General features: G+C 55.4%; 1 protein-coding gene across 6 annotated transcripts in view; it reads right to left on the reverse strand.

Annotated features, from left to right (window-relative positions):
* Positions 1 to 108: 108 nt before the first annotated feature.
* MEF2B (myocyte enhancer factor 2B) overlaps positions 109 to 20,284 on the reverse strand; it is a 26,389-nt gene continuing 6,213 nt past the window's right edge. The window contains exons 1-10 of one of the 6 annotated variants that reach the window (XM_045048823.1): positions 18,745 to 18,843; positions 12,547 to 12,660; positions 5,185 to 5,267; positions 4,165 to 4,368; positions 3,064 to 3,198; positions 2,201 to 2,348; positions 1,896 to 2,029; positions 1,708 to 1,801; positions 1,424 to 1,535; positions 725 to 1,111 (exon numbers count right to left, since the gene is read on the reverse strand). In XM_045048823.1, coding sequence (XP_044904758.1) covers positions 886 to 1,111; positions 1,424 to 1,535; positions 1,708 to 1,801; positions 1,896 to 2,029; positions 2,201 to 2,348; positions 3,064 to 3,198; positions 4,165 to 4,368; positions 5,185 to 5,238 — 1,107 coding nt within the window. In that variant the 5' untranslated portion in view covers positions 5,239 to 5,267; positions 12,547 to 12,660; positions 18,745 to 18,843 and the 3' untranslated portion in view covers positions 725 to 885. Of the gene's footprint in view, positions 1,112 to 1,423; positions 1,536 to 1,707; positions 1,802 to 1,895; positions 2,030 to 2,200; positions 2,349 to 3,063; positions 3,199 to 4,164; positions 4,369 to 5,184; positions 5,268 to 10,373; positions 10,441 to 12,546; positions 12,661 to 18,722; positions 18,876 to 20,284 lie in introns of those variants that run through there. The other 5 variants (XM_019820130.3, XM_023247773.2, XM_019820131.3 and 2 more) reach the window with 5 other exon arrangements.

A 20,284-nucleotide genomic window follows, 5' to 3' on the forward strand; every position in this document is an offset into this window, starting at 1 on the left:
AGACAGAGCATGAACAGGGGAGGGGCAGAGAGAGAGGGAGACACAGAATCCGAAACAGGCTCCAGGCTCTGAGCTGTCAGCACAGAGCCCGACGCGTGGCTCGAACTCACGGACCGCGAGATCATGACCTGAGCGGAAGTTGGACGCTTAACCGACTGAGCCACCCAGGCGCCCCAGGATCAAGGGACATTTAAAAGATGAATAATGTATCGACCGCTGCCAGCCGGCAGGTAGCAAATTCAGGATTCCCAAGTGCTTCTTGCGGTAACCCAGCCTAGGGGCTTCCCCTCGTGCACAAGGCCCGACATCCAAAGGAGGTGAGGGTAAATAGCCCAGTCTCTCGCCCCTGGAGTGGAACCACATTAGGTGCGCGCTCTGAGCGGTTCCCCCGGGTCCTCAGGGGTAGGGGGAGGTGGGCGGTGCTGCTCTCGAAATCACCTGCTCCCTGGCCCCCCTACGGGGCTCTTCCCCCGCCACGCCCCTCCTCCTCAATGGCCTTCCTCCGGGATACCCATCCTCGAATCCTTGTCTCAGGGTAGGATTCTGGAGGAGGTACCCCAAACCGAAACAAGGCAAGGCTGAAGTCTCTTGGGAAAAGATGGGAGGACCCGGGAGTGGTGGTGGCTCTGAGCAGCGACAGACAGATAGTTTCGTCCACGGACACCAGAAGTGTTTTATTGGTGGATACACACACAGGAAAGGGAGAAAGGAGCCACCCACCCCACCCCCCCCTCCGACCGTGGATCCGAACGCCAGGCCCTCACTTCGGAGGGTCGTAACTGCTGCGTCTTCTCTAAGGACGCGGGGAAGGATGCGGGGAAGGGACCCCACGTGCCCTAGCCCAGCCCCGCGTGGGAAGAAGGACCGGTGCCACCCCTGGGTCCACTACCGGGCCCAGCCGTCCGCAGTGGGCAGCCGGCGCAGGGGGGGGCCTGGCCGTAGGGGCTCTGCCAGGGGCCGGGACAGGAGCAAGGGGTAGGGGAAAGTCTTGGGAAAGTCGCCGGGGCCCCCGGGGGCTGGCGAGAGGCGCTCGGACTTGATGCTGACTGGGGGGGTCGGCGGGGAGGCGCCGCGGGTGGGGGGACCCTCTTCACCCAGGCTTCGACCCCCACTGCAGGGAGAGAGAGAGAGAGGAGAGCCATGAGCTCAGCGGGGAAGGGAGGAAAGCCAGGGAGGTGGCACGGCGTGGGCAAAGGCTCGGCAGGAGGACCTTGGGAAAGGAGTGGGTGGCGATCCCTCTTGGGGCTTCCAAAATAGCCACCCATCCTGAGCAAGAACAGTCGGGAGGAGCTGAGTGTAGAACCAGAAGTGGCCACCAGGGGTCAGCTTTGGCCAGGGGCTTCAGAAGACGGAGGGACACCCCCCCCCCCCCCAGCGACCCGAATTGGGGAGGGAAGAGAGGAGAGGCAGTTAGGGTACTTACCTGGGCTGGGGAGGAGCGGCTGGGGGCCCATCACCCCTCGAGTGCTGCCAGGGAGCCAGGGTGGGGGGCTGCAGCAGGCCAGGGGGCGGCGGGGGGTCTCCCAGGCTATATTCTAGGGGGTAGGAGGAATAAACTGAGGCCCTGACCTCAGGGAGCCCTGGCCCAGCCAAGTCTGACCTATCCCGCCCACCAGTTCAGAGTTCTGGCGGGTGGGGAAATGTTGACACCCACCCCCAGCGGGGGTAAGGATGTCTCCCACGGCAGGGCAAGTAGAGGGTGCATACCTGGGGGGCCTGCGGGGAGAAAGGGGAAACTCCCCAGTGGGGGTCCCGGAGCTGTGGCAGAGCATGGACTCTGTAGGCTACCATAGAGGCCTCTCTGTGGGGAGAGAGGGAAAAGGGGAAACTGAGGCCCACACCCCAGGCCGTCCTGTCTTCCCCCATCAGCCCTGCCATACCTTCCCCTCACTCACTGAGGTGCTCAGTCCCCCTCGGGCCCCCGCCAGGCCACCAGGCAGGTCCGGCCTCCGCCCATCTGCTGCCAGGTACAGGGGTGGCGGCGTCTTGTTGGCAAGGTGACTTGGTGAGAAGAGAGGGTGTGCCAGGCCTGAAGAGCGGGAGACCCCAGAGAGAGGGCACGTGGCCTGTCATCCAACGAAGTCTGAGGTCCAGAGGTGATACACACAGGCAAGCAGCGCCAGAGCCAAGATCCCCCCCCCTGCAAGCCTCCCTGGGACTCCCACCTCCTTCTCCCCCAGGGCCTCTGCCCCATGCTCACCTGGGGGCCCAGCTTTGGGGGCTGCTGGCCGGAAAGGGGATGGGCGGCTCTGGGCCGGCAGGGCCTCCCCAAGCCCACTGGGGTCACAGCCTGGTGGGGGCAGGGCCCCATATACCATGTCCGGGCTGGGCATAGTAGGGGCTGCTGGCTGAGGGCAGAGAGGACGGGATTGGTTGGAAGCACGTGGAGATGAGGGGATTCAGTCCAAGACAGAAAATCAGGGGCCAGCCTCCACCTCTGGAAGCCTTGCTCCTCCTCCCTCTGGCCTACCCCCGTATGGCTGAAGGAGACTGTCTGGGGCCGTCACTTCTTGACAGGCCCGGAGCTGAAGCTTCTTTTTTTTTTTTTTTTTTTTTTTAATTTTATTAACGTTTATTTATTTTTGAGAGAGACGGAGCATGAGCAGGGGAGGGGCAGAGAGAGACGGAGACACAGAATCCGAAGCGGGGTCCAGGCTCCGAGCTGTCAGCACAGAGCCCATTGTGGGGCTCGAACTCACGAACCGTGAGATCGTGACCTGAGCTGAAGTCAGCCACTTAACCGACTGAGCCACCCAGGCGCCCCTGGAGCTGAAGCTTCTTACTCAGCACAGACTTGGCACTGAGGAGGCTTCCCAGAGTGTTTGATGAATCAAATAAATACAGTGGGAAGGAAATGGTTGTCCATTGAACTCTTATTCATCCTTCAAAGCTGCAGCTATAATGCCTACTCCTCCAGGAAGCCTTCCCTTTCCACCTAGGCAGAGATCTGCTTCCAGACTCTAGGCTTCTTGGCCTTAGGTCCCTGTCTTAGTCTCAGCCCTAACCACTTGGGCCTAGGAGGTGAGGGAGGGCCCCTTCATAGTGGCACAGGGAGTCACTTACATAGAGCCGGGGCCGGGGCAAGGCTGGGTCACCCCCATCACCTGCCAACCTCCGCACCTTCTCTCCTGGCCCCTCAGGCCCCTCATCTGGCTCCAGCTCTGGTCCATCGAGGCCCACACCTCTCCGCTTCAGTGTCTGTGGAAAGAGGAGACAATAGAGTGACTCTCCCTCCAGCCTAGCCAGGGAACCTGGTTCTAGAGGAGAGGGGAGAGCCCTACCCATCCAGCTGTGTGGGTGGACAGGAGTGCAGGCACAGCCTGTTCCAGCCAGATCCCATTGGCCAAAACCCGAGTGCCTGATCACCCAGTCAATTCCAGAGAGGCCCAGGTTACACGGTGGGGGCTGAGATCCACCAGGACCTGCTGGCACTGTCCTAACACTCCTCCTGAATATGGCCCTGGTGCTTCTGTTCTGCACTCACGTGCAGCGTCGGGGCCTGGAGTGCAGTAGGTGTTTAATAAATGCTGGCAGACTGAGCACCTGAGGACAACTTGATAGGCCTTCCTGAGCTGCTTCCTCCTGGACCTGCCCATTCCTGGACCCCTACCTCTCCTTTGACAGCTTCTCCTCACCCTCCTGAAACATTAGGGGTCCCCAGACGCCGTCCTAGGCCTGCTGGTCTCTCCAGCTCTGTGGCTTTAGCTTCCCAACTTGCATACAAATTCCCATATCCAAAGGGACAGTGATCTTGACCATCCGCTAGTGCACAGGCTGCTTCTGCCTCTTTCTCCTGAGGACCCAGCAGCTCAGACAAAAACACTCCTGGACTTCAGTGAGGTGGGCTTGCTCACTGGGACACTGGGACACTCAATGTGTCCTTTCGGTTCTGTTTCTGGACACCCCAAACAGGTGACAGGATTAAATGAGATGATGTGCGAAAGAGACACAGCGCAGCCCTCGGTGCACAGTGACTGATGTTTTTATTTCTACTCTTCAGGCAGCTGACCCTGGGAGGGACCCTACATGACCTTGCACCTGCTTTTACCAGCAGTAAAGCCAATTTGCAACACTCATCTATTGTGCAAACCAGGAGTCCCCAGGCTCCAAGCGAGCACAGTGAGCTGGACCTCAGGGCGCTGGGGAGGAGGGCCCCAAGGGTACCTCGAGGATATCGGTGTTGGTGCGGCTCTCGTGGGGCTCACTGTACTCCGTGTACTTCAGGAGCACGCGGTCCATGTCTGTGCTGGCATACTGGAAGAGGCGATTGGCGCTATTGAAGATGATGAGGGCGATTTCACAGTCGCAGAGCACGCTCAGCTCATAGGCCTTCTTCATCAGCCCAAACTTCCGCTTGGTAAATGTCACCTGGACCCAGGACCCACAGGCAGAGTGGGAGAAGACATGGGTTTGGGGTGGCACGGGGGAGACAGAGGGGCCTCACTACTCCCTGAGCAGGCCTTACGATCCCGTGCCTGGCACCTGGTCCCTCTTTCACACTTCTCAACCTGACAAACTCCTAGTTTTTAAAATTTTTATTTACTTATGTATTTATTCACAGAGAGAGCACACAAGTTGGGGACAGGGGCAGTGGGAGAGAGAGAGAACTTAATAAGCAGTCTCCAGGCTCAGTGCAGAGCTCGATCGATTCAGGGCTCGATCCCATGACCCTGGGATCGTGACCTGAGCTGAAATCAAGAGTCAGAAGCTCACCCGACTGAGCCACCCAGGCGCCCCTCAACCTGGCAAACTCCTACTGGTGCTTCAAAGACCCAGCCCAAATGTCCTCTCCTTTTGGGAAGTTTTCCTTGGTCTCCAGGACAGAGCCTACATTCTCTCTCTGAGCTTCCTCAGGTCTGTGCCTCCCTCTGGACCAGCCCTGTGAGTTGGGTGTGTTTGTGTCCAGCTCCATCTCTCCTATGACTGGGGCTTCAGTCATCAGGGAGAATAAATGAATAAACCATCATGAAAATGAGCAAATGCTACATTTCAAACTGCGGACACCACATCAAGTTTCCCCAATCCCCTGTAGCTCCCCCAGATGGCTGTATCCCCTGTAGCTCCCCCTTGCCAAGGGGGATTGGGGATTGTTTCCCCAATCCCCTGTAGCTCCCCCTTTGCCCAGGCTGTATCCACTGCCAAGAATGCCTTTCCCCTGACCACTGTTGTACCCACTGAACTCACCTGCCGATTCCTTTGGTCCAGAATGCGTGAGATCTGGATTTTTTTCCTCCCCATTGTCCCAGGCTTGGTGGAGAGAACTTGGCCTTGGGGGGAAGGAAAAGAGGACAGAGTGGGTACAGGAGAGAGTGAGACCAGGCATCCAGCCTCCCCTCTGTCTTCCACCTGCATCCGCCAAGCACTGAGGGGAAGATGTTGGGGGAAATCAAGGCAGGCTGGGTCACCTCCACAGCCCCCACCCTCAACCAGCCCAGGATAGAGTACATGCTCAGTGAACACCTTTGGACCAACTCCACACAAAGAGAAGGCTGACCAAGGGCAAAAGATAGAGGCACAGGGGCGCCCGGGTGGCTCAGTTGGTTGAGCGTCTGACTTTGGCTCAGGTCATGATCTCATAGTTCATGAGTTCGAGCCCCACATCGGGCTCTCTGCTGTCAGCAAGGAGCCCGCTTTGGATCCTCTGTCCCCCCGTCTCTCTCTGCCTCTCCCCCACCTGTGCACATGCTCTCTCTCTGTCAAAAAAGAATAAATATTTTAAAAATTAAAAAAGAGAAAGTTAGGGGCGCCTGGGTGGCGCAGTCGGTTAAGCGTCCGACTTCAGCCAGGTCACGATCTCGCGGTCCGTGAGTTCGAGCCCCGCGTCGGGCTCTGGGCTGATGGCTCAGAGCCTGGAGCCTGTTTCCGATTCTGTGTCTCCCTCTCTCTCTGCCCCTCCCCCGTTCATGCTCTGTCTCTCTCTATCCCAAAAATAAATAAACGTTGAAAAAAAATTAAAAAAAAAAAAGAGAAAGTTATCCTCTTTAAAAAAAAACAACTTTGAAGTTTATTTATTTATTTATTTATTTATTTATTTATTTTAACATTTATTTACTTTTGAGACAGAGAGAGACAGAGCATGAACGGGGGAGGGTCAGAGAGAGACAGGGAGACACAGAATCCGAAACAGGCTACAGGCTCCGAGCTGTCACCACAGAGCCCGACGCGGGGCTCGAACTCACGAGCCGTGAGATCATGACCTGAGCCGAAGTCGGACGTTTAACCGACTGAGCCACCCAGGTGCCCCTGAAGTTTATTTATTTAGAGAGAGACAGAGTCAGCACAAGTAGGGGAGGGACAGAGAGAGAGGGAGACAGAGAATCCCAAGCAGGCTCCACACCATCAGCACGGATCCTGACACGGGGCTCAAACTCACGAAATTGTGAGATCCTACCCGAGCGGAAATCAAGAGTTGGACACTTAACCAACTGAGACACCCAGGCGCCCTGAAAGTTATCCCTCTTAAAAAACAAAAGAGAGAGAGAGAGAGAGAGAGAGAGAGAGAGAGAGAGAGAGAAGAGTTACAGATGCCCCACCCCTACCTCTAAAACACAACAAGCTGGTAATTGTAGGACCTCCAGGGAGCCTGACCTCCCTACGCCCCCCTGTGTGTGCAGTGGGGATAACAGTGTCATGATCAGCCCAGTGTTGTCAGGAGATAAAATAAAGTAGCCCATGTGAGGCATTCAGATCTGCCCGACACACAGGTGCCACATAAGCACCGCTATTACGAATACTGGCAACAGCCTAAAAGCCCTTGACAGGCCAGGTTGGAGGGACCTCCGATACTGATATCTGGCGGCTCTAAGGATACATTGTTCACTGAATCACTAACCCTGAGCCACTGGAAGAAAGCCTGGTCCCCACGTTGGACACCTTTAACTCATTCAATCCTATAACAGCTCCCCAACAAGCAAGATTGAGGGCTGTGTTTACAAGTAAACACATATTTAAACATTGCATTGAGAGGAGAAAAAAGACTAGAAGGAAATACACAAGATAGGAGTCACTGCTGGGTGGAAATTTATGGGTGAATTTTCCCTCCTTTTTTAAAAAGTTGACATGCGATCACACAACCTAAAATTAACCATTTTAAAGTGTGCAATTCAGGGGCACCTGGGTGGCTTGGTTAAGCATCTGACTCTTGATCTTGGCTCAGGTCATGATGTCACCATTCGTGAGTTCAAGGCCCCCTTTGGACTCTGCACTGAGCATGGAGCCTTCTTGGGATTCTCTCTCTCTCTCTCTCTCTCTCTCTCTCTCTCTCTCTCCCTCTTTCTCTGCCCCTCCACACTTCTGCCCCTCCCACACTTGTGTGTGCTCTCTCTCTCTCGCTCTCAAAATAAATAAATTAATTTAAAAAAAAAAAGTTCCTTCTAGGGGCACCTGGGTGGCTCACTCGGTTGAGCATCCAACTTCAGCTCAGGTCATGATCTCATGGTTTGTGAGTTTGAACCCTGCATCAGGCTCGCTGCTGTCAGAGAAGAGCCTGCTTCGGATCCTCTGTCCCCCTCTCTCTGCCCCTCCCTTGCTCATGCTCTCTCTCTCTCTCTCTCAAAAATAAACAATGAAAGAAAAATACCTTCTAAAGTGTGCAATTCAGTGGCATTTAGTGCATTCACAGTGTTGCACAACCACCACCTCCAGGTGGTTCCAGAAATTTTTGATCCCCCAAAAGGAGACCCCATGCCTATTAGCACTCACTCCCCATGTCCCTCCCCCAGCCCCTGTCAAGCACTAATTTACTTTTTGTCTGTATGGATTTGCCTGTTCATGGCAATCATACAATGTGTGGATGGAATCATACAATGTGTGGCCTCTGGTGTCTTTTTTCTTCCCTTTTTGATTTTCTGAATTTTCTAACTTTCCCCTCTCTTATTCTTAAAAGAATAACAGGTTGGGGTGCCTGGGTGACTTAGTCGGTTAAGTGCCCAATTTTTTATTTCAGCCCACGTCATGATCTCATGGTTGTGAAACTGAGCCCTACGTCCTGGGCATAGAATCTGCTTAAGAGTCTCTCTTTCTCCTTCTCCCTCTGCCCCTCTGCTGCTGTCTCTCTCACTCTGTCTCTTTCTTAAAAAAAAATTATTTATTCATTGATTTATATGTAACAGGTGGGAGGAGGTCTGGACAACCAGAAAAGACCTCAAGTTTGGAGCCCAGACAAGGGTTTGGGCCCGAGTTCTGCTTGAGAGAAACCTTGGAACGTTCTCATGAGGACCTTGGATCTCCCTGGAGGGGTGCTCAAGGGTGAGAATGGGTAGGCCTTCCCCAGTGCTCCCCATTCAGCAGGGGTGCTGGGAACAAAGGAGTCACATTGCCCATAGTGGGGCACTCACCCCACTCTACAGCTCTCAAGGGGGGCATCCAAGACCCCCTCCACCAACTCTATGACCACATGACCTCCCAGCCCCTCTCATGTCACGGGTGACTGAGGCTTCAGGTGAGTGGCGTGCCCAGGGTCAGGTAGGTGGGCCTGTGCTCAGGTCCCAGACAGCCTCTGACCCACTTGGCAGTCCTCAGCAAGGGAAGCCTCTCCCTAGGCCTCAGTTTGCTGTTCTGTGGTTGGGCTGGGTATAAAATGCGGAGCACCTGACACAAGGCCTGGGAATGAGCTCTTGGGAAGTGGAGGAAAATGTGGGTCCATCTCCAGGAGCAGCCGTACCTGCTTCCCAGACTCCAGTCTCAGGAGTTTGGGCAGGACCCTCAGAGTCCCAGGGCCCAGGAGTGTTAGACACTGTCATATGCGGCCTGCTGTGTGACCCTAGGTGTGCCCTCCACTCTCTCTGGTCTGTGTCTCTGAGAAGTCACAACTATGCAGAGCCAGGACCCATGGGAGCCCCAGCCCCGGCCCCCTAGCTCCAACTTGACTTGCTAAATTTAACTTCCCAGGCTAATTTTAATCCCCGGCCGGAATCGGGTGCGTTCCCACGACTGGGACATGTTGCCCCCGCCCTGACAGGTCCCTGGGGACCGGAGGGGGGCACTGGTCCGGAGGTCCTGGTGCCAAGGTGGCTCCGGAAATGCCCCCGTGCCTGGGGTCCCATGGGAACAAGGGACTTAGACGTGAGTCTCCGGGCCTGGAAGATTCGAATCTTGACCCTTTTCAAACTGGACCCTTTCCTCTCCGTCCCCAGTTTAGACAAGGACGTCCTGGCCAGGGTAGAGTTCACATGACGAGGGAGCTCCAAGAGCCAGAAGGCCGGGGTTGGCGGGGGGGTGGGGGTCTCTCTGCACTGAGACTCAAAAGCGGAGGCAGGAAGTGAGTTCCATTTAGAAGCAAGAGCAAAGGCCCTGAAGGACACACTAACAAGGAGGCCAGGAGGAGAGGCCACAGACGCAGGGCCTCTCTGGGTCCTCTGAGCTGTGAGGAGGACTGTGGGTTTTGGTCTAAGAGGGACAGAGGGCTCTGAGAGGGTTCTGAGCAAAAAGGGACGGAGGTTTGATTTATCATTTAAAAACTTTAGCCACAGCTGCCATGGAGAGCAGGACTGTTGGAAGCCGGGCTAGAGACGGCAGGAGACTTGAGGAGTAGACCAGGGCTGTGTCCATCTGGGCAGAGGCAGGGGGTGAGGCCCCCTCTGTCCTAGGCTGGCATCATACGCTTTAAGTCGCTGTGCTCCAGGGGTCTTTGGTTCCTCTGGATGCTACCAGACCCTATGGCATCTCTGGGGCCAGGCCTGACAGATGCCGGTGGGCTTATGCAGGGCTTTGACTCTTCTGAGTCTTGTGATCCTGAAACCCCCAATCCTCACCCAAGAACCAAAGTCATCTCCATTCTGGCCCTTAAGGGATCTACCCAACACACAGCTCTGATCATACCCCTTCCTGCTCACACACTCTCCGTGGCTCCCCTCTGCCCTCAGGGGAAAGTTCTAGTCCCCAGCCTGGCATTTGAGGCCCTGCCCCAATCAACCCCTGCCCATCTTAATCTACCTTCAATGAAATGACTCTGCTTGGAAAGCCCTTTTTTCACTTGGCCAACTCCTATTCACACTTCAAAACCCAGCTCAAAACATTTATTCCTCCACGAAGCCCTCCCCGCCCTCACTCTGGATTCCTACAGCTCCCGAAGTTTCCCTCCAGTTTTGACCCCATGGAGCTAGGGGTACGTATATCCGGCTCTGTCTCCCTCAGGCTGGAAGCCCCTCATAACCAGATTTAGTGAATGGAGCAGGTCAAGAGAGACTCTGAACTCCCCCCAGCTTCCCTCAACAACTTCCTCTCAGACTCCCCCAGCTGACTCCCTACCCAGAAATACATGGGCATGCAAATCCAGTCACTCAGCATTGACCTGTCTCAAGCCCAGGTGTGAAGGGCCAGCCAAGGAATGCGGAGGCGGAAGGCCCAGGGTGTGCATATATATTTGTACTCACATGCAAATCCCCACTGAGCCGCAGACAGACCCGGTGGCCTGGTCTCCAGATGTTGGCGTGATCGGAACTGCTGGGGGGAGGTGGCAGCACATGCTGAATGTGCCAGGCACGAGGGGGGAGGCCTCTTCTGTGCACACATTCCCCACCCCCACCCCCCAAAAGACATCCCGCCAGAAAGCAGAGAGCTTGTAGCATCTGCCCAGCAGAGAAGCAGAGAAAGGGACCCATTGACCTGGGAATGGAGCAGCGAAGGAGGATCAAGAGAAACCCAGGAAGGCATCTCAGAGGAGGAAGCATGTAGTTGGGCCTTGGTGGACGGGCTGGATGGGGGCCTGAGCAGATGGCCAGGGGGTGGGCATTTGAAGCCGAGGGTCCAGCACCTCCCTCCCTTTTTCTTCACATCCTCATACTTAGCAGGTATGAAGCATCAACCATGTGCCAACCACTGTAATAAGCTGACCACAAAGGAAGTAGAAAGTTTAAGTAGACCAATGACCATAGAAGATTAGAAAAGTGACACGAGACCTACCATTAAAAGGACAACAGGAAAAAAAAAAAAAAAAGGACAACAGGACCAGATGGTCTTAAAGGTTCTTTTATCAAACCTCAAGGAAGAGGCAAGTGCAATGTTGTTGAAACTAACTCAGACCTTCGCAAACAATGGGAATCGCCCCAGTCATTTTTATGAAACTATCGCATGTCAGAACCCGACTAAGTCCAAATCAAGAGAAATACTGACCCTGAGAGGGGTGAGCCAGGGATTTCAGAAAAGACCTCTCCGAAGAGGTGAGATTGGAGCCAAGACCTGAAGCACGAGAAAGAGACAGCCAAGCAAGAGAAGAGCCAGTAGCGGGAAGATCGAGGGGGGAAGGGTGTTCCTGGCAGGGGGAACTCCAAGGGCAAAAGTCTGCAGCGATCATGAGTTTGGCATTTTAAAGAAATCGTAGAAGACTGTGTGGCTGGACAGCATGGCAGTGGGGAGAGGGAGAGAGGTGGTGGTGGGGAAGACTGCAGGGGTGAAGACTGCAGGCTTTACTCCGAGGTCAACGAAGAGCCATGGAGAGTTTGGGGGCACAGGACATAATTTTACAGTTTTAAAAATCCCCGTGCATTCTCTTACATTGCTGGTGGGAAGGGAGAGAGGTAGAGCCACTCTGGAAAGCTATCTGGCATCTGCTAAAGCTGAATATACATCTTCCCTATGACCCAGCGATCTCTCTCCTCAGTATTCACCCAAGAGAAATGGATCCATAATTTACCAAAGGCCAACACCGACAAGAGTGTCTTCAGTAGCTTCGTTCATCATGGCCCCAAGCTGGAACCCACCAAATGCCCTCAATGGGAGAACCAGTTAGTACTTTCTGGTAGATTCTATGATGGACTACTACACAGCACGGTAAAAGGATGCACTCCAGATCCACGCAACCACACAGGTGAATCTCTCAGACCACACGCTGATTCAACAATGCTGGACTGGACAGAGGGGACACGCTGTATAATTCCATTTACGTGCAGCTCTAGAGTAGGCAAAGCTCACAATGGTGAACGTCACACGGTGGCCATCCCAGGCAGGGTGCCATGACAGAGCAGTGGGGGTTTCAGGGGTTCCTCCCTGGTCCAGAGTCCGGGTACACAGACGTGTTTAGTTTGTGCCAATGTATTAACCCTACTCCAATGATTGGTGCATCTTTCTCTCTATGATTTATCTCAACCAAAAGATTTTTTTTTTCTAAAGCTTCTCCTGCTCATGACTGCTGTGGGGAGTAGCGTCTAATAAGGAGGGCAAGGAAAGGCCCGGACAGGTGTCCAGTGGGAGACATGAGGCCTGAACTAGGACGGGGGCAGAAGTGGAAGGACTGCTTGGCAATCAAAGGGCCAGGATGCACTGGTGGCAAGCTTCTGGGGGGAGGGGGAGGAGCCCAGGGTCCCAGGCCTGAGCACTGTGCAGGGGAGGAATGGAGAGGACAAAGGAAGATTTCATGAGTGCCTGGTGGTCACTAAGTCAATCAACAAACACCTCTGGGGTCCTTGGGGCCGTAGACTGTCACCTCCCAGGCCTGGCAAGATTATTTAGCACTTTGGTGATAGAGATATGGGGCTGAGGAAGAATGCCACCCTCCCACGGATGGTTCACCTGTGTCAGTCTCCCCAGCGGGGGGCTCAGTTTTCTCACCTGTAAATGGGGGTGACAATCCTTCTGCCACCAGTTGGGGAGAAGCGGATGGTGGATGGCTCTGCTGACCTTATCTTCTGGCCTTCCAGAAGCCAGAAGGAAAAAGGGCCGGGCCTTGGAACGGGGGGCGCTGAGTCAGCATGCCATCTTGCAAGACCACAGCAACACTCACACGGTGACACGCTGGGTGACATCGAGCCCCCATTTCCTTCCCCCATAAAATGGGTCACAGAATTCTGACCTCAAAGGCCTTGAAGCAAGGGTTTGAGAGAACAGATCAGGGGTCCATCAAGTTCCCCTTCTTGGTTCCCAGTGGGGCTTTAACGAGGGGACGAGTGGCGAGTCACACTGCCAGACCCCTGAGCCCAGAGGCCACAGCTTGTTGGGGCACCCGCACCGGGAAAGGAGGGGAGGAAAGGAGAAGTGAGAGGCAGGTGGGTGGCGGGGGGGAGGTGAGGGCCCGCGGGACGCGGCGAAGCGGGGAGGGGGCGCTGCTCCTGGGTGGCTGCAGCGAATCAGGCCTGCGGCCCCGCCTCACGCAACCCAGGCGGTGGTTTCATCACCTGCTCCCCAAGTACCTCATTACAGGCAACAGGAAGAGCCCCTTGGAAATCCGGGACACCCCCCCCCCCATCTCTTGAGGGCTCAAGCAGTTCTGACCCCAGCTGCCAGCGACCCTCCCCTCCCCAGCAGGGGCCCTGGGTCCGCCTCCTACCCTGGGGGCCTAGGGAGATGGTGCCCCAAGTGGGGGGCCTCTGTGGGTGACCTAGAGGCTGGCTCAGCCCACAGTGGTCCCTGAGGGTAGGTGGGTTCTGGCAGTGACTCTGGTGTCGCCAAACTTCTGTGGGCCTCAGTTTCCTCCACCAGAAAATGGGGAGAGTCAGAGCCAGTGAGCCCAGGGACAAGGCTTCACAGTAGGGGGTCTATACATGCCCTTCCCTCCTACCCTGCCCGGGGAGCTTTTCTGGTCATTGGGCCCTGACCTTCGGTCATCTCTACTCAGCCCTGGGAGGTGCCCAGATCAGAGCAAGGGTCCTAGGCAGATCCAGGCAGGAGGACTGAGGAACAGGGACGCAGGGATAAAGCCCATTCCTCAAATGGACAGATGAGCGTAGGGAGATTCCATACATAAGGAGACCCCCAAACACATGCAGAGCCCCTCAAAATCCACAGATGCTTAAAACATATACAGATCTGGGGGCGCCTGGGTGGCTCAGTCGGTTGAGTGTCCAACCAGCTCAGGTCATGATCTCACCATTCGTGAGTTTGGACCAGGCATTGGGCTCACGGCCGTCAGCGCAGAGCCCGCTTTGGATCCTCTGTCCCCCTCTCTCTCTGCTCCTCCCCAGCTCACACTCTCTCAAAAAGTAAACATTAAAAATAAAACATATACACATCTCCTAGACACACATATCACCTTCAAACACATGTGGATCACTCCATGCAAAAGTCCCCCGAAACGCACGCAGTCCATAATAAATGCAGACCCCCCCCAAACCCATACAGCTATCCAAACACACATATTCCCAAAAGACACCCAGATCACCGTGTATATGCAGACCCCCAAATACACACAGACCTCTCCAGTCACATACACTGAGACCACAACACATTCCAGTTCTCCAAGTGCACACAGACTCCCAAATATACACAGACACCCCCCAAAATACCATGCCCCCCCAGTACAGGCATGCTTGTCGTCCATTTCCCATAGATGCCAGACACACGTAGGGCCCCCATACCTGCGGTGGTATTGCCCAACCTTCTAGCTTCTTGAGGAAGAGTGGTCAGCAGCTCCAGGGGAGAGATGGGGGTTGGGGAGTCTGTGGGAAGTGAGTGTCTGTGGGGGGCACGTATATGGACGCTTCATGGGACTCACAAGCTATATTGGTGCACGAGGCAGGTGACTGTATGGATCTTCGTGGTGTTCCTGGGAACTGTGGGGGGTCTAGGGGTGTGGTATGTCACCCACAGGTGGCTCTGAATCTCAGAAACTGAGAATGTTCCAGTTGGAGAAGGCCCCTTATGGTCCTTTGTCCATAGGTCCCTTTGGCACCCATAGGGGAACTGAGGTTCAGCGGCGTCCCTCAGACCTCGCCTCCCCCAGTCTTCTCCTTAAGGGGCCCACTGTGGCCATGTGCTGAGAGGGTTGTGGCTGTAGGCCTGGCCAGATGAGGGTTCAATTCCTGGCTCCACGCATATTCGTTGCCTGACATGTTCTGAGCCTTAGTTTCCCCATTTGTACTACGAGTCCCTGGGAGCTCCCCAGCTGCCCACTACCTGTCCTTCCTCTTTAGAAAGGCCTCATCTACCAGCAAATACCCAGCACACCTTCTGTCCCTTTTCGGGCACCTGACACACCAGCCCCAAACAGACCTGCTACATTCCCATCACTAGGCCTTTGCCCAGGCTGGGCCTTCCCCCGCCACCGGAAAGCCCTTGTCAGGTTTGAGGAGATACCTCATATCCTTTGAAACCAGGCAAAAATCCCTTTTTCTGGAGGAGCCAATTTTCCCAGGAGAGATTCATCTCTCCTTGAGGCTCTTAGCCCCACCAGATACTTTTTGTGCTTCGTTGTTACTTTCTGTGATGATCATGTTACCCTAGCATGTTCACTCAGCGAGGGCAGGGTGGAGCCTTCCCAGGGCCCTGCACACAGTAGGCCCCCAGTCACCCTTCCTTGAATGAACGAGCCAACTGCTTAACAAATGGAAGAAACCCGTTCAGTTTCTTTTCAAACACCTTGTGGCCCACAAGACAAATTTGAGCCCCACCCCCTACCAGTTTGAGACCCTTGCTCTAACGGCCAACAGCACAACCCCCCACTGAGGCTCAAGTGCCTCTCAGGCCAAGGTACGACTGTCCATTTGGGAAGGAAATCATGTCCTTCATCTGCCAAGGAGGCCAGTTTCTCTGTCACCGTCACTGCAGATGGAAGCCCACCACTCCCTCTTACCTCCCCGAGGGGGTTGGGTCCCTAAACCCCTGGAGCCGAGAGAGACTCTACGTTCAGAACCCAACTTCCTGTCCCAGATTGGAGTCCAGGGTCACCCAAAGCACCCTGTGATGTCCCCGAGCCATAGGAGCAACTTCAAGGAGAGCCCAAGATTTCTCTCTTTGTTCCAGAGAAAGAGCTCCCCATGGGAACCCCAGAAATTCATCCCCTGAGGCCAAGGCCTCCCTGCTTGGGAAATTAACACATCTGTCAGCTCTGAGCGGAAGGGACTCAGCCTACAGACTGACAGACCTGAGATGTAGTCATCAAGGACCCAAAGATGGGGTCTTGGGGCATCCCTGGTCTCCACTCTCTTCCCCCAGAAATGTCTGAGAGCCCACCAGGTGCACGGGACACAGGGGTAGGGAGTGAACAGACCCAGCCTGACTTCCTCCATTGCCCAGTCCTGTGGGAGAGGTGACAACAGTCGCATAATCCTTTCAGAGACAGAGGCCTTCAAGGAAGAAATTCAACAGGGGGAAGGAGTAGGGGTAGGTGGCAGGGGAGGGAACTGCTTTGGGCCTTTCTGAAATGGGGGTCCTCAAGGACGAGAGGACATCAGCCATGTCAGGATGTGGGGGAGGGACTGCCTGGTGGAAGAAATGGCAGGTGCAAAGGACCTGAGGTGGGAGCGTGCTGGTCAGGTTCCAGGTGCAGGGGAAGTCAGTGTGACTAAAGCACAGTGAATGAGGGGCACTACATGGGGCCTCAAGGGTGGGGATGAGAGGGTGGACTGCAGAGCAATGGGGAGTCATGGAGGGTGCATGAGCAGGCGAGGGCTGTGGTCTGATTCAGGATTTTCAGAAGACCCCATGGCTGCTGTGGGGAGAAGTCCTGTCAGGGCAGGAGGCCAGGACAGCAATTGGTTGGAGACAGTGGGTGCCGTGGGTGTGGAAAGTGGACAGAAGCAGGCCTGCGCCCATGGCAGCGACTCCTTGTGCCAACCCTCCTCAGTTGCTCCCTTCTGAGGGCCCTGCCTTGACCCCAGGCAAACCTGGACCTGGAGGAGATCAGGCCAGGAAAGCTGACAGGCCTGAGGCCTCCTTGGCCCTGGTAGAGGGTGGGGTGATGGTGGGGGGCCTTGATGGGGCTCACAGGTACCTCACAGTTCAGATGTTACCTCCTATTATTGAGCGCCTACTGTCTGCCCAGGCCCACATGCCACCTCATTTACACACAGGACCTGCCTGACCCACAGACAGCCCAGTGAAGCGGAGATTGCTGTCCCCGTTTTACAGAGGAGGAGCCCGTCTTTCCCGGGCCACACAGAGAGACCCCCAGATTCTCACTCCAGCCTGGGCTTGAGCCCTGGGGCTGTCTGGCTGTAGCCCAAACTCGCCACCCCTGCACGGTCTGGGAAGTGAGCCTGGAGCACTGTTGGGATCCTAGACACTCATTCCTCGGCCTGAAGATGACCGGGAATCCTCACAAGCTCCCAGGGCACGGGCCCAGGAAGACCCTTCTGGGGGTTGAGAAATGGGACCCAACCTCTGTGTGTACCTCACAGGGATTCAAGGGCCAGGGTTGGGGTGAGCTCTCTGACCCCAAATGGGATCTCAGTGTATGATAAATCCTCTCTGAAAAATGACATCTGTGCATATGTGCCTCCAATCTTCTGGAAGGCCAGACCCCTAACATTTCTACACTCCTTGCATCTGAGTTGGGGGTCCCTTTCCCCTCTTAATTTGCATCTTCCATATGTCTGCCCGGTTGGGTAATGATTTAATGAAATAAATCATTAGTTGGAGATAGGATGTAAAACTGAGCTCAACTGGCTCAGGTCACAGGGGCAGCCACAGAGCTCAGAGAGGGGCAGTGATCTGTCTGAAGTCACAAAGAGAGGAGTGAGAGAAGGCTGGGCCCCCCGCTCCTGGATTTTATTCTTTTGCAGTGGCCCAGGAATAGCATTGAGCCTATCTTTTTCCTGAGGGGCCTGAATGTGTCCATCTGGCCTCAGTCTTCCCTCCCTGCAAAGTGGGGGCTTCAGACCAAATAAGCAGCTTCCGACTCTTGAAGGTGAGGCCCTGGGCCCTAAATGTTCTGAAATTCCATTCCCTGGAATCCAAGATTCACTCCTTGACTCAGACAGGCAGTGGTAGGCAGACAGGGGGACAGGATGGAGCAAGGCTGACTTCTCCCAAAGTCCCTTTGACCTTTGTAATCAAACTCCACACACTTGTCTTTCCAACTCTAAATACTGTTTTGAACCCACTTTCTTTTACCCCAATAGTCTGAAAATTCTTATCACTGGATGCCAAGTGTCCAGAGGTCCTGACCTTCCCGAGTGGGGATTCTAGGCCAGGACAAGCATGAGGCCTCAGCTATTTCTGACTTCTCAAGTCAGCAACAAAGGGACTGGAGATAGCCAGGTGGATCGGTCGGCCCTGTCTGCAGCCCTGGACCCTGAGAGAGGCGGAGGGGGGGTGGGAGGAGCGTAACTGCAAAAGTAACACTTTCATGTCAGCTTGTCATGTGCTGACAGTCTCGCAGGGCTGTGACTATCGTTCCTGTACCCATTTCCCAGGTGGGAGAACTGAGGCACAGGAGAGGGGGTGGCCCAGGCAGCTGTGATCCCCCACCCAGGGCTCCACACCCCCTATCCTGCCCCCAGCCATACAGGCACCCCATGGGCTGTAGGCCCCGCATTCTCCTCGTGAAGCTCAAATCCCACGGGGCAGGCGAGGGTCATGGCAGTCACAGGCACACATGCATGGTTATGCCACACGCAGGTCTGGGGCAGTGACACAAAAGGGCACAGCCATAGCAGGAAGGCACCGGGCTGTGTACGGGGGCTTGGAGGGCATGCAAAGGAGTGCATCCCAGGAGAGGAGGACACTCCAGCTCACAGACCAGACATACAGCTCACAGACACATACAGGGGCTCATGGCCCCCCAGCTCCCCAAATGACATCAAAACCCTCAGACACAGGCCCCTTGGGCATACAACCTCTCAGAAACATAGCCCTTGGACTCACAATCCTTTGGACACACCCTCCCCCTCGAACACACCCCTCCGACTCACACCCTTTGGACACATAGCCTCTCAGGACACACAACCTCTCAGACTCACATCCTAGGACGCACATCTCTTAGACACACAACTCTCCAGCACACAGCAGCGCACTTGGACCTCCAAACCCAACCCAAACCACAGATGCCGTTCTAAAGACACCACACAAACCTTGGCCCGACGCGACACGCACCTGCTGGGCCTGGGCCCTCTGGACGCTCAAGTACCAGCCAGGCAGCAGCAGCACAGAGCTCGGAGCGCAGGGCGGCCACAGGTGCCTACGGGACGGGCGGCCCCGCCCCCTCAGGAGCTGATTGGGTGGGGTGGGGATCATTTGTATATAGGGCGCGTTCATGAGCCGTGATGGGCGGGCACTTGGGCGCGTCCCCGCCCCGGGAGTTCTGGGCACTCGGATTCAGACCCCGGAAGACGCGGAAATGGGGAGGGAGTGTAATGAAGAAAGGAGACCGGAGAGGGGGCTGGATCAGACCCGCCAGACTTCCCCCACCCTCACTAGGCGCCTGTGACCTTACTACTGTGACCCTGGCGCTAATTCGGACCTTGTCTCTAATTTGGACCACGGCTAGCCCCAACTCTAGACTTATTCTAAACTGAGTGAAACACAACTCTGACCCAAGACCCTGAAGGCCCCAGAGACGGAGCCCTTCTCGAAGCTAACACTGATCCTTGCTCTCACCCAAATGGAGGGATTGCAGAAAGCTGGCTCTGGGATCGCCTGTGCGGGCTCGCACATCTGTGCCTCCTGTAGCTGTGCCTCACGTGTCTTGACAGGAAGGCAACAGACCCCTCGGCTTCTAGGCGCCCTCCTCCAGTTTGAAGGTCAGCTGTGTGTAGGGGGACTGGCTTCCAGAACTAGACTCCAGCCGAGACCTCTGCATCCTCTCCCTCCATGGGATCCCAGCACCACCCAGCACACGTCTAGGCCCAGAGGGGAAATCAGAGCAGAATTAGTGAGCGAATCAATGTGAAAAGAATAACAGAATGAAGGTGATTTTTGGATTGTGTAATCCAGGAGAAACTCCGAGCCTGGCGAAGGCAGAGCTGCCACACACTGCCCTGGCTCTGGGGAGTCAGGACTGGGCTAGAAGGGTTGGGGAGGGCTTCCCAGAAGAGGGGGCATTTTACTGGGCTTTGAGGCATGAACAGGAGTTTGCCACTGGGAGAAGGGTTTTCCAAGAGGCAACAGCACTCGCAAAGGTGCGGAGGCAGAGTGCGGAATATTTTTTGGTGGAGGAGACGAGGCAGATGAAGCCAGAGAAGTGGGCAGAAGTAGATTGGGCTGGGCACTTGAAGGGAGGCTCGGAGAAAGAGAGGAGGGGGTCAGTTTGGGGCAGATAAAATGGGAGATCAAGTGGGTTGCAATGGCTGTCTGTTTTCCACCTTCTTGGAAGACAACAGGGGATGGCTAGACTCTTGGATTCTGTGGGGAACATGTAGAGATATCAATGTGTGGGGGACACTGAGGCAGGGAACTGGGGTTCTGGGAGGCCTCTCCTCAAACCTCAATCTACCCATCTGTGACATGGGCAGTTTGGATCCCTAGTCTGGGCAAAGCTTTCATCTTTGGACATATGCTAGGGTTCACGCTGTCATAAGAAGGTCCAGGGGTCCTGCCTCTGACCCCACTGCGCTGTCCCTCAGTGCCCAACACCAAACCTCTGGTGTCCCAAGGACACACCAGAAGCCAGACTAGGATGGGGGTGTCTGCCTTG

This window comes from Felis catus, chromosome A2 (assembly GCF_018350175.1).
Source record: "Felis catus isolate Fca126 chromosome A2, F.catus_Fca126_mat1.0, whole genome shotgun sequence".
Lineage (NCBI taxonomy): Eukaryota > Metazoa > Chordata > Mammalia > Carnivora > Felidae > Felis > Felis catus.